The 13,900-nt window shown below is 35.3% G+C and overlaps 1 protein-coding gene across 1 annotated transcript in view; it reads right to left on the reverse strand.

Moving 5' to 3' along the window:
- Positions 1 to 13,900, reverse strand: part of CNTN5 (contactin 5) — a 680,315-nt gene that overhangs the window by 56,148 nt on the left and 610,267 nt on the right. Inside the window, 1 exon segment of the mRNA XM_035542535.2 lies at positions 13,268 to 13,443. Within this exon segment, the coding sequence (XP_035398428.2) occupies positions 13,268 to 13,443 (176 nt within the window).

Below are 13,900 nucleotides of genomic sequence, written 5' to 3' on the forward strand. Positions count from 1 at the left end.
TATATAATAACTACATATACTGCCTATTTACGTTATGTTAAATTATATTTACAATATTATTGCATATTACTTATTACATATTAAGAGTAATAGATTTCCATATATAGTTACATATTTTTATATAAAGTAGTATAATGTAATGCAGTGCAATATAGCCTAATATGGTATAATACTGTATGTTATATACTATGTACAGGTGTTTATATACTTCTTCTTGGTATTTCACTTTAAGAAACATTTACTGAATAGAGGTATTTCTCTTCTCAGATTTTATTTACTTTGCTAACCAAGAAAAAATTGTCAGTCTCTCCTTGAATGACAGTTTCCCCAGGTTGTCATTGGCTGCACTGGTTTTAATTTGAGTCACTTTTATCCTGAATGACTAGAATTGTATTTATTTGCCTGTTTTTATTTTATGTATTTATTTATTTATTTTCTTCACATACTTATTCTGCAGTCAGGTAGGTAGGTGGACTCAGATCTTTATTCTTCTCAATCGTTTGCAAGTTATGAGTTCTCACTTTATAACCATCATCCCATATGTATGTGACCTTGCACTTTGGAGTATTAAATTTATGTTTATAACTTCAGTTCTCAAACCTATCTAATTTTTCTTGTGTGATATCTTCGTCATCTGCTGTTTTGGTAATATGCCCAATTTTGTACCATGCAATTGTCATTTGCATTTTTTTACTTCTATGCCAAGGTCATTAAAGACAAGGTTAAATAGGATTGATTCCAAGATGCAATCTTTTAAAAGTCAGTTTCTTCTTTCTGGGCAGAGCAGCTCCTTTTCAGCACAATATCTTGCCTTATCTTCTTTAGCTGATGGATGGAATGGAATGGAATGGAATGGAATGGAATGGAATAGTTCAGTTGGAAGGGACCTTCAAGGGATCATTTAGTCCATCTGCCTGACCACTTCAGGGCTAACCAATCTTCTCCTCATTTACATTTTTGGAAGTGGGGTTGTCGTATTCCACACAGCACCAAGGCCAAATCCCTACTGAAGCGTATTCACATGGAAGGAAGGAAAAGAGAGGAAGCAGGTCAAGAACATCACTGACACCAGCGTGAGTGATCTATGGCTCAATAACCCTGTAAATGTAAGAAATGTGTAAATAATGGTAGCGTTTTGCCTTCTGAAGTGTCCTCAGAATGATATTACTGGAAGCAAGCTACTCATTACCAGGTTGTAATACAATTCCTGTATTTCTGCTCTGGCATTCCAGAAATCACAGTGATGAGTGCTCTGCAGCTGTAAAAGCACATGCATGACCAGGAGTCAACTGCAGGATACACATTTTTCTAACACATCAGAGTTTACTAGCCAGTGAAATGGGTTGTTCAAGATGATTAATGATTCTAGTACAAAGCCTTGAATATTAGAAAGGTAAGGCCAGAATCAGTCCACTTTTGTTCTCTCTCCTTTGGGGGTAATTTACGTTCAATGCGTTTTGCTGTTAAGTGGGGAGAAAAACATTATAGGTAGCAACTATTTGGCTTCATTGCTCATGAGCTGTTAAAAAACCTGACTGTCACTGTCTTCTTGAGAGTTCATGACTATGTGAATCGTAATATTCTTAATCAGGAAAGATATATGCATTTCATGTGCATACCTGTGTAGCTGGGCAGGCAAGCAGCTATTGGAAGAATCATTGCTCTAAGTAGAGAGCTGTGCAGTAAAATGGAAGCCTGTGAAACACTTGGATTTATTACAGCACAACAGAATGTACAGCCAGCGTTGTGTGAGTGGAAGAATATTACATTTGGTATGTTTAATACAGATGGATATAGGTTTAGACATTAGCTTTGTTATCACGGAAAATGATGAGACATTTTAGATTCCATTTAGATAACTAGGAACTATGTTTGACCAAGACCTCTAAAAAAGACAATATTATTTGCTGTTCAGTGGTATCAAGGGTCTTTACAAATTTTAAGGTTTCTCTTATTTTATGCAAGATATATAAATTTTAGAAAGAAATTGTTATATAGTAAGAGTTTGGTAATATTTAACTTTACTCTGGGGATAAAACACTGCATAGCTCTAAGTATTCCTAGATTTTATCCTTGTTTTGTACAAAGGTTTCACAATATACAGAAAGACTAAGTAAAGGCTTCATTAAGTGAGCTATGCTATTGTTGCTATGCTGTTGCTATGCTCATTCTCATCTACTGGAATGTGAGGACTTTCATATTGACCCTTAAAGCAGCCCTCATTATTGGGAATGAAAGGGTTTGTTTATTTAGGAAAGGTATTAGAAGCCATAGTAATAGGCCATTATCTTGTGGAGATTATTATAGAGACTCCCCTTTACCTGGTTGATTCTTTACACTAATGTCAATAGAGAATTGTCTGGATAATCATAATTTGTATCTATGTTGAAAATTAGCTTTGTGTCTGAACTTCCCTAGGCCTGGAACAAAGTCAGGGAAGATGCTGCGGCCAAATAGTTGGCACATGTAAGACTGGACTAGAGTTTTAGACTGGATTAAAAACAATGAGAATTTGAAAGTAAAGACATTACAATACCAGTGGGTCAAGGTTCATGTATCGTTTTGTTGATGATCTTATATTGTAATAAGTTCAAGACTACAAGAAGTTCTGGTGGTCAAACTGATGCGCTGGCTTTCCATATCTTAAGACAATCTCTATAACATGTCACTGGAGTTGCTTGTTTAAATCTGAGTGATGACAATCCAGTTTTAAAAAATCTGTTAAGCAGAGAAACATGTAATGTTTCAGCAGAAGCAAAGCCTTGCCCTCCCCTTTAGGGAAGATGCAGAACAGGTGATTGCAAGTAGCGTAGAAAGAGCTTGCATCTTGACTATATGACTCAGAACAGCCTGAGGTATCTATGACTGTGTGGTTTTAATATAACTGAAAGCCAAAATTAGTGGTGTCTAAAATTCTTTGTCTACATCTAAATTTCCAATTTATTAAGTGTACATTCCTGAAAACTGCATTTTATTCCACTAATTTTATGCTCTTCTTCAACAGAGCACATTTTGCAATAAGTGCATTATATCAAAGAAGCATTTAATTAGTAAAAATCTATATTCATTGTTGTTCTGAATATCATTTATTACCCATTTAGCCAAGTATCAGAAGTATTTGTATTTATTCAGTAAAAACTTCTACTGTGTGGAATATATCTTGTATTTTAACAATTTTAAGGAACATTTATTAGGCAACTTCTAATGATTTTAAGGAAAGGTAAAATTAACCTTCAAGGCCAACATCAGCTGTGCACTTACTGCAACACTGAGCACTTTCGTGGCCTTCATTAACCAACAAATAAATAATAATGCAGCTGCTATGCTATCTGTCGTGACTGTTCTTCTTTCTAGGACAACAAATTATTGTGTCATTTATATTATGCTCCAGAGTATTCCATTCATCAGTTTTTGGGTGGCTCCAGTGATGAACACTGTGTGAATCTATTGTTCTCACTGTTCCAGTGTGGTATGTTATCTGAGGTCATAGTTATGTTTTCAGTGTATCTACTTAGGTTTACCAGTAAGGTATTGATTTATTTTATTTTATTTTATTTATTTTATTTTATTTTATTTCATTTTATTTTATTTTAATTTTATTTTTTTTTCCCACAAGCTGATGTGACCTGTACATAGCATTTGCTTTTGATACAGAGATACTTCCAAGGAGCATGTTATATTCATATTTAGTTAAATGAGTATCACCCTGTTGGATTTGTCTTTTGCACCCATTGCCCTAAAGTTGTAGGGAAAGGGAAGGGAAGGGAAGGGAAGGGAAGGGAAGGGAAGGGAAGGGAAGGGAAGGGAAGGGAAGGGAAGGGAAGGGAAGGGAAGGGAAGGGAAGGGAAGGGAAGGGAAGGGAAGGGAAGGGAAGGGAAGGGAAGGGAAGGGAAGGGAAGGGAAGGGAAGGGAAGGGAAGGGAAGGGAAGGGAAGGCCTTGCTGAGAACTTTTTGTGGTTGAATTAATACTTTTTCAGCCATTCCACATCCCTATTTAAAGGAAGCTGTATGTGGATTTTTTCCCTCTCTGTTTCATAAATCCTAAGAGACTGTGAGTTGCTTTGCAGTGAAGCAACTTTTACATATGGTTCTTAAAGTGGAGGTAATTATACTTGTTCTTCCTTTGAGACTGGGTTCATTATCTTGAGCTGGTTGCTAGGAAACCTCCCCATTAATCTGTCCATTCATTTGCTGAATTTTTATCTCCAAACCAAGGTGGTTCATTCAGTATCCTACCTTTTCTTTTAAAGGCTTTGTGCAAGAACAATCTATAATCTACCTTCTTGAAATGGAGCTCATGGTTACACAGCAGAGCCGTTTTTTAGCATCCAGTAAGTCTGTTGTTCACTTCCTTCTATCTCTTCCATCAAAGAATTAAACACTGGTTTGATAATTAAAAAGCTCATTACATCTATTCAAGCTACAGAATCATATGTGGAAAATGTACATTAAACTTTAAGAACCTTACATCACTCTCTCCTCATGAGAGAGTCCTAGAATTCATTTCACCTGTTTCTAATGCCTCTAATTTTCTGTGTTGGTTATAATACTTCCCTTCCACACTCCAGATGCAGTTGTGTAAATGTAGCTCTGCTTTGTCTCAGCAAGAGGGACAAAAAGACAAGGCAGTTCAAAATCCCAGGTAGTCAATTGAAATGATTTGGCAACTCGCAGCTCACAGCTTCTGCACTGCAAGGGCCTGGGGTCTATAAACTCTGCCCATCTCTTGTGTCAAAGATTGGGCTTGGGAGCGCCATCTGGCCACCATGCTGTGAAAATTGTCTCCCTGCTTGGGAAGAACATATGTAAAAAGGTAGTGAAACGGTTGTAACAGATCATGAGAAAACACAAGGTTAAATCAATAAGGAAAAGAGTAGGCCAACCACCATTAAAGGAAAACTTTTATGTTGAAAGCCTAACCCGTGTTTGAGTCAGTTCTTTACAATGACTGCAGGGGTTTTCTGAGGCTATTTGTCTGTCATCTCACTTGCTTGACAGTCAGGTATGAAGATACTTTCCTGAAAAAATAGTTTCTGCATAGAAGAGAATGGTCAAGAGGTATAAAAAGCTTGAAAAGTAGATAAACATTTTGTAAAGTCATTTTCCATGCAAACTTAGATCAGTAAAACACTGTTCTGTAATTAAATGGGACAGAGATTTGATCCCACATAAGAAAGACCACAGCTATTAATGTTATCTTGTTCAGTTTAAGTAATTATTTAAAATATACGGCTATTTTTACAGCTAACACACAGGTGAATTCCTGACTCATGCATTATTGGATTTAGCAGAATAGTCTTTATTAATGAAATTCAGTCAGGCTAAATTGGAAAATGATTTCACAGCTGAATCTTGCTTGTTTGACATATTTGATTAGCAATGGAATTTATTTTTGGTGAATTTATCTGAAGTAAAATAATGATTTTACAGAATAACCTCATGGCTATGTGAGCTTTACACCATCAACAGTAAATGAAAAATAACAATACAATAAAGTTCTTTTAAATTATACTGATGATTTATATTTACATGATGATGGATTGTTGGCTTCAAGCCAACTTCTGTTTGTAATACATTAAGGACAATGGAAGTGCCATTTCATGCAAATTCTTAGCTTTAGCATATCAACCACTTGCCTGTTGCTCATGATGTTTACAAATTGCAAATATTTAATGTGCTGAAAAGCAACAGATTTTTGTGTTGATGTAAGGATCATGGAAAATTATAATGTGTGTTCTATCATTTAATCATATAAACAAATTTGGAACAAATATTAATTTACTGTCGATGTTTGTTGTGATTACTGGTATATAACAGTATAATAATGGTGGTATAATAGTATCCACGCTGGTGCCGGTTGACTGAGGAATACCTGATGATACAAAATTTGTATTATCCCTATCTATAAGAAATTGTAAAAAGAGGTGGCTTTCAAAGTTTCAGATTTTTGGATCCATAATGATCTTCTAGTGGGAATATGGACCTTTCTAGTGATATTATTTTTGAGCACTGTGCATAGTGAAAGCAGCAATACTGAAAACTGTTGTTTAGAGTGAGCACTGCTGGTTAGGAACAGATATCAGGGTGTTGGGGTGGACAGAGTGGACTTTACAGTACTGCTTGACTTGCTGCAAATTAGTTCAATTCATGGTATTGAGAGAACATAGATGAAGAGATGAAGTTAAATGAGTGTCAGGAATATCTCAGGTACTGGGTTAGTTTTGTGAAGTTTAGAAGGAAAAAAGCAGATAAGGTATTTATTAAAAATGGAAAAAAATGATAAAAAAGCTGGGATATGAAGTGAAAATCTTCAGGACAGACAACGCCCCTACTCTCACATTCCCCAATTTGTTTTCTGCATCGAAGTTATTATTAACAGGAAGGAAAGAGTGAAATACATAGAATATTTGTGCTCTGTTTAAAGCTGCAGGGAGATTAAAAAAAAAAAAAAAAAAGAGGGAGACTGGAGCTAAATATATGATTTGAGTATTGAAAATTTGAAATTTGAATATTTGAAAATTTGTGATGGTAGTGATGGATCATGTGGTGTTAGTGATGGATGAAGATGATAGAAATGAAAGTAGCATCCAGCTGTGACAATTGTACCATTTTAAGGAAACATCAGAACAGGAAACATGAAGAGCAGACACATGACTGGGATTTCATTAGCATGCACCACAAAGGATGCTACAACAGCTGTATGTGAAGAGAGATTTATTAGCAGGGTTCAAAGCTGATGGCACACCTTAACTCTGGGAAAGAAAGCCACCTAGGAGAAGAAAAAACAAACAAACAAACAAAATGAGAAAGCGAGAAAGGGAAAAGAAAAGAATACTTTTTCTGGTGGCCAGCCAGAGAAACCACTGTCCTCTCAAGGTTCTCTCCAGTGCAGTAGGTGACAGAGAAGACAATGATGAGAATTAGTTTTTGCCATTTTCCCCCCTGGCCTTTATCCTTTTCTTTGATACCTGTTCAATCACCTTATTGGTTAATGTTGATTGGAGTATGTTAATTAAGAGCCAATGTTGTACACTGTTTGATTGTTAAGCTTTTGAGCACATACATTAGACAATATTTATTAAGTACTTAAATGATTAATATTTATTTTACTTCACACTATCCTCCCCCCCCCCCTTTTTTTTTCTTTTCTTTTTTTTTTTTTTTCCTAATATTAATCGAGATCTATAAAACAGGAAACAAAGAAAGGAGGCTGGAAGAGGGGATGATTTTCAGATTTTCAGACTACTGGGAGCTTTCCATACTGCCATAGCAACCTGACTGATGTTTGCAGGTGTAAGGCCATAAGAAGGTGAGCAGCAGCATAAGGAGTGGAAGGGAGAAATACTGCCAGGGGTGCTCTGGAAAACACTGGACAACAGCTTGGGAGCAAGGATGCAGAGCTGCAGATGATACAGGCTGCACAGAGCTGTAAATGGAAAGCCTTCACATTAGGCAGTGTTGATCAGGTGCTCAAACCATCAGCGGTGCTGTTACAGCCCAGATTAACACTGGGCTAAGGAGAGTTAAATGGTCCATCAGCTGCAAAGAAAAAGGGGAAAGAATAAAAAACGGGCTGTTGTGAAATATCTGGTATTTACCCCCCCCCCCCCTTTTTTTTTTGTCCTTTTTATTATAAATTTCTTGTAAACAAGGGAAGGCAAAAATACTTTAATAGAATAAGGTAGTGTAAAAATGATCTGGATGTGACTTTTTTATGACAATCATTTTTCTGATAGAAATCAGTTTTCAAGGATATTTAGAGATTCACATTTTCCAAAATGTTCAGTTATCTCCCTGTTCCAAAGTAAAATGAAATGTAAGAAATGTTACTTATCATCTTCTCGCTCTTACTCTTTATTCATAGCCAAAACTACAAGTATTTGGGCATATCAGTTCACACACTTTGTTGATTTTGGGAAATGCTCAGTGTCCCATTTTAATGCATCATGCATGTATGTCTGTAAATTTAATCAGTTCACTGGGACTGTTTATATCCTGGAAGCAGCACATGGAAAAAGTTTGTATCAGACAATGGTCTTCATTGTGTTCAGATTTTGAGTAGTAACTACCAGTCATAAAACAAAAAGTTTTTTGACATGCAATCCTTATTCTGTTGTGAACACACCTCCCCACCCCACCCTCACCCTGAAGTTTACAAGAAACAGAAATCCTCTGTTCATAAAGCATGTCTTTTCTACAAGACTTTTGGCAACTATTACTGTTTTTCTATGGGTGGGTGTTAAATAAAAGCCCTATTTAATTAGCCTTGTTTGGTTTTATCTCAAATAAAGAGCAGATATATTATTATTAATAGCCTGCTGTTTTAATTGATTCCATGTAGTGCAGAACTTAGTGCTTCCTATTTAGAAAATGATAATGAAATTTTAATCCTCTGAAATATCATTACAATGCAACAAACAAAGGAGAGACTAGAAAATGTAGGGAACGATGCAAAGTTATGCTCTCATAAGTTCTAAGTTATAATATTCAAGTCTCCAGTGCTAGACAGTGGTTAATGTACTGTCCAGTTTTTATATACTAGCCTTTTCTAAGTGAAACAGTAGATTTTAATTCACTTCTATGTGAAAAAATAATAGCAGTAAAATATAATGTGACAATTTGTGCTTATGGCTTCCCATGGTTGCAGTTTCAGTTAAGATAAAAGACCAAGAAGATATTGAGACTAAATCACTTTCCTCAATCTGAAAATTACTCATACAAGTCAAGGTGAGGGACACTAAGAGCAATGTTGCTGCTTACCAGTATGTGGATGAACACAATAAATTATTTTATTTGTCTGCCATGAAAACAATGTCAGGTTTCAGACACAGGTTTGGAATAAGGATAGCTGGTTGAAAATGTACTCATAAAATCAAATGTCTTTAAGACATACCTCCTGTACAAAATTAAGGTCAATGGAGATCTCAAAAGACAGAAAATTCTGAACAGGAATTCTGGATTTAACAAAAAAGAATAGGACAGAAAATCAAAGTTACCCTAACAGATGCAAACAGGTTTATACTTTCTGTGCTCAAGTGCTCCTGGTGTTGCTGGAAGGAAATCCTGGCAGTTCGACTTCCATTCAACATAATTTCTTTAAATTACATGGATTACCTCCCCACAGACCCTGAAATGTTATCAAGTCTTTTGGTTGACAAAATATGATTTTTCTGATGCCAAAGGACTCTTGGTATATGTACCCTTTGAATGATTGTTCTGCTACGGAGCGTGTTGTAGAGTTATGCATGCAAAATATTTGGCACGTTTTTCTGTCCTAGAGTAGAGTCACCCCAGTGGATTTTTGTCTCTTTCCCTTAATAGTCCCTTCATGCACAGCTTTTTTCAACTTGACATCCTTACAACACTTATCCTCTTGCCAGGCAGTTCCCTAAAGTACCTAAATTGCCACAGGTATGAAATCCTTGGTAGCTCAGTAAATAACAGAAAAAAAACACCTTTAATTTGTATAAAAATAGTTCTCAGTATGAAAAATGATAACACGTGTGTTTTTGTTTGTTTAAGAATGTAATTTTAAAGCAAGCAAAGTAATATGTATTATTAAGAGAAGCTTTTCCCTTTCCTTTTAACTGTAATTACTAGGGAACACACAATTTTAGCAACTGGAAATTTATCTGTGATCCAAATAAACGTTACTTAGGTGATAGCTTTTATAACACTTTACTAAGCATCAAAATGTTTGTCATACTTAACACCTGGAACTGTCACTGTGAAAGTGTGAGCAATGCAATTGGCATTGTGAAGCTGACAGTGGTTTTGTTATTAACAGAGCCCCCATTCAAATAATGTTCAATTTTTCAGGCTTTCAAACAAATAGATAAAACCCAAACAAACCTGAACTTTTTTTTTTTTTTAATCTGATGAAGAATCATTGTGTGAAGCACAAACTGGGTGTATAAATATAGAACTTCATGCACACAAAGGATATTATTTTTCTTAGATGAACTGAAATAAAAGCATATTGTGCAGGATCAATTCATGCATTTTTTTTTTCTAAAATATAAAGTAAGGGATATAAATGGAATTATATTAGATTTCAAGTGTTCAAGTTCCTTTACTCTGCATTCTTAAAGCAGTGAGAATGGATGGATTAAAGGAGATTACCTGATGGGATAGACAGAAGAGGTTTATTTTATGTTGCTTTCCCCTAGTGCATAGTCATACTTTAGGTTTTAATGAAGTAAAGGAATATCTATTTAACCTCTTGATTAATTTTACACACTCATGTAGTTAACAAAAAGGTAAATGAGATACAATTAACTAGGCTCTGGAAATGAATAAGTATGGGAATTTTTATTGGGTTTTCTTCCCCAAATGTCTGTCAAAACACAGAAAGTTTATTGTATTTCCACAATTACTACTTTGGAGTTTTGCATCTTATGATACAACTTGATTTCAAGACAACACAGGCAGGCCTTTTGGTAAATGGAGATCTGCATAGGATTTTACTACTACTTTTAAAGCAGGAGAAGGATGTGTCAGATATCTCCAACAGCATTCAGAAAATTTTAGTGAGGATTGTCCTAACTGGTCATGCTCTGGTACATCTGTCCTGAAAAGGAATGTTTCTCCTATCCCTATCCTGTAATGAGTCAGTAGGTATCGTGAGCCCTCTTCTAGTTCATCCAAGCCTAAACTACTATTCTGAAAAAAACAAAAACAAAAACAAAAACAAAACAAAACAAAACAAAAACAGAAAAGAAATGTCTTGACATTTAAACGACAAACGACTTAGGAATGCAAGTAAATGAAGCATGGCCTGACAATTCTTGTGTGAGCAATCTTGTAAAGGCAAATCAAGCTAATCCAGTTTAAAAAAAAAATCATTTTGGCATCATTTTGTTATTTCTTTAAAACTGTATAGTATTTCACTATTTTAACACTGGCTTAATAAGAACAAAGTAGACACTAATTTTGCAATATTTTAAAAAATATGCGTTCCTTCTCTTCAGCTTGTTTTTCTTTTATGATCAGCTGAAGTTTGCAATTTGTTAAAAAAAGTACATTTTACAAAAACATTTAGGAAATGGTTAGGCTTCTGTGCCTCTGATGATAAAGATGACAGATTTTTGTTTCTTATACAACCATTTTTTTATCCACTTAGTCATTTAGATATTGAACATTGACTCCATTATGACTGCGTGAATATTACTCTGAAAATGTCCCAGTATGTCTTACTTCAGGTTCTCTCTCTGAATGGACCTTAATTCTATCAGTTTGATGGCTGTCTGTGGTGGAAATGAAATTATGGAATAACTCTTCTTAAAAGATTTACAAATCCCTGTGTTCATATAACAAAATAAATTCCATTAATTTTGCTTTACTTTGGTAGGAGACATGTCTTTGGTAATTTCCTAGCCCGAGGATTTTTCTAGGTGATAAGAAATTCCCTTCAGAACTGAAGATGCTGAAATGTACTAAAGGAACTGTGTAACACACTTTAGATTTCAGATTTTTTGAAATAACTTGATTTAAACTGTAAGCATAGGGTGTTTTCTTGAACCACAAGATGCTTTAAATTTGAAGCAACAGAGGAAGAAAGGAATAAAAGGAAGAAAGAAAAGGAAAAATGAATAAAAGACAGAAAGACAAAAGAAAAAAAAGAAAAGGAAGGAAGGAAGGAAGGAAGGAAGGAAGGAAAAGGAAAGAAAAAAGGAAAAAGAAAAGGAAAGAAATAAAAGGAAAGAAAAAGAAAGAAAGAAAGGAAAGGAAAGGGAAAGGGAAAGGGAAAGGGAAAGGGAAAGGGAAAGGGAAAGGGAAAGGGAAAGGGAAAGGGAAAGGGAAAGGGAAAGGGAAAGGGAAAGGGAAGGGAAGGGAAGGGAAGGGAAGGGAAGGGAAGGGAAGGGAAGGGAAGGGAAGGGAAGGGAAGGGAAGGGAAGGGAAGGGAAGGGAAGGGAAGGGAAGGGAAGGGAAGGGAAGGGAAGGGAAGGGAAGGGAAGGGAAGGGAAGGGAAGGGAAGGGAAGGGAAGGGAAGGGAAGGGAAGGGAAGGGAAGGAAAGGAAAGGAAAGGAAAGGAAAGGAAAGGAAAGGAAAGGAAAGGAAAGGAAAGGAAAGGAAAGGAAAGGAAAGGAAAGGAAAGGAAAGGAAAGGAAAGGAAAGGAAAGGAAGAATTACAGTTTTTCCTTCTTAAATATTTAGTATTGAATTTTGAGTATTGGATTTTTGATGAAGACAAGTACGCTAAGACCCTTCACACCTTGCTAATAGTTTTCAATGACAAAGCTTATTGAAGTCAAACAAAACAAAAACAAAAATGAAAACAAACAAAAAAAAACCAAATCCCTCACCACCAACACACATACAAAATGAATACAGTATGACATATAAAGCCAAGCAGAAGAATAAATTGACTGCCACTGACAAGTTTTTTAATGCAAAGTTAACTTTACTACATTGTACTCAAATTAGACGCATTGACTTTTAAAAGTTCTGACCTTTGTGAGGTTCATTTTTCTCTGTTAACATAGCATGGACATTTTATTTACATTTCATTAATGGGAAAATTGAAGTAAATGTCTGTAGCTTTTATTTCCAGACTCATTCACATTAAGAAATTTCTTTCTACTAAGAAAAGTTCAAACAGTTTTACATGGGACGGGCTTGCATTACTTTATCATACTATTTGATCATATGAAATTGATTTTTTTTTAATGTATATAATTTGTATGCATATTTTTCCATATGATTTTTATTTACTTTAATAGCAGTTGCACAGCTAGAATCTACTCGGTGGGGTGGGGGGGGGGGGGGGGGGGGAGGGTGCAGCGAGGAATGGTGGTGGTGGAGAGAAGGCTGGAGAATAAAACATAGTCCTTGCTATTCAGATAACAAAATATGTGATAAATAAATAAAAACATTGGGAGATAAGGACACTCCAACAACTATACTATCTGTAAGAAAGATATCAAAGTTTATAGCAGCATCCTTTTTGTATTAAAATCAGTAGAATTATGTAAGGAAGGTTTAATTCAAACTACTTTCTGTTCCCTCACAAAGAGTACCTCAGTTCCCTCACAAAGGTACCTCAACAGGTACCTCACTAATATTAACAGATGCAGAATTAACTCTAGTGACCTGAAGTTTGTACCTCTTCTAGCTATAATTTCTTTCCAACAGTAGTGAAACAAGTTATCTTTCAATTTTGTTAGACTTTTGTAGATGGGAGGCATGAAAAATCATATAAAAACATGTAAAAGCAAATTTTTATCGCTTTGCAGCAGACATAAAAAACATACGTATGATCACTTACTGCCTTGATGCTTTCAAAGTGTCCACCTTCTTTATCAAAGTCAATTGGCTGCCCATTAAGTGTCCAGTAGAAAGTGACATCTAGTGTGCTGTCATGAAGGGCTTTGCAACTGAGGACAATGCTTTCTCCAACTGTTAACTCTATCTTCTTGGGAGTCAGCTCTATTCTTGTTGGTTCTTGAAATATAGAAGGATAAAGAACATTTCAGTGAAAGTCTAGTTATGGCAAGGCATAAATACACTGGTTTTGAGTTCTGCTTGATTTACTCAGACCCTGCATTTATTGTTTTTTTTTTTTTTCAAATGTATAGTGCTAAACACTGAAATATATATATATACATATATATATGTATTCGCTTGCTTTTAAAGCTGTAATACCTGGAATCTTGTGATTGCACTGTTTTGTCTCATAAAAAATAAATGAAAAATAATAAAAAAAAATCCAGGCATAAATATACCAAGATGACCATTGAAAATGGTCTTGAACATCTAAAATGAAAGGCAATATAAGAATTCACCTGCAAAGTGAGAAAAATGTGGCTTAGAAAATAATTGTAACTCAGTGCTTTGATTACTGTCAGTGTTCTGAGAAACTAAGTTATCTTTCCTTATAATGTTTATTGCCTTTTTTTCT

The sequence above is a fragment of the Cygnus atratus genome, chromosome 1 (assembly GCF_013377495.2).
Source record: "Cygnus atratus isolate AKBS03 ecotype Queensland, Australia chromosome 1, CAtr_DNAZoo_HiC_assembly, whole genome shotgun sequence".
In the NCBI taxonomy this organism is placed as follows: domain Eukaryota; kingdom Metazoa; phylum Chordata; class Aves; order Anseriformes; family Anatidae; genus Cygnus; species Cygnus atratus.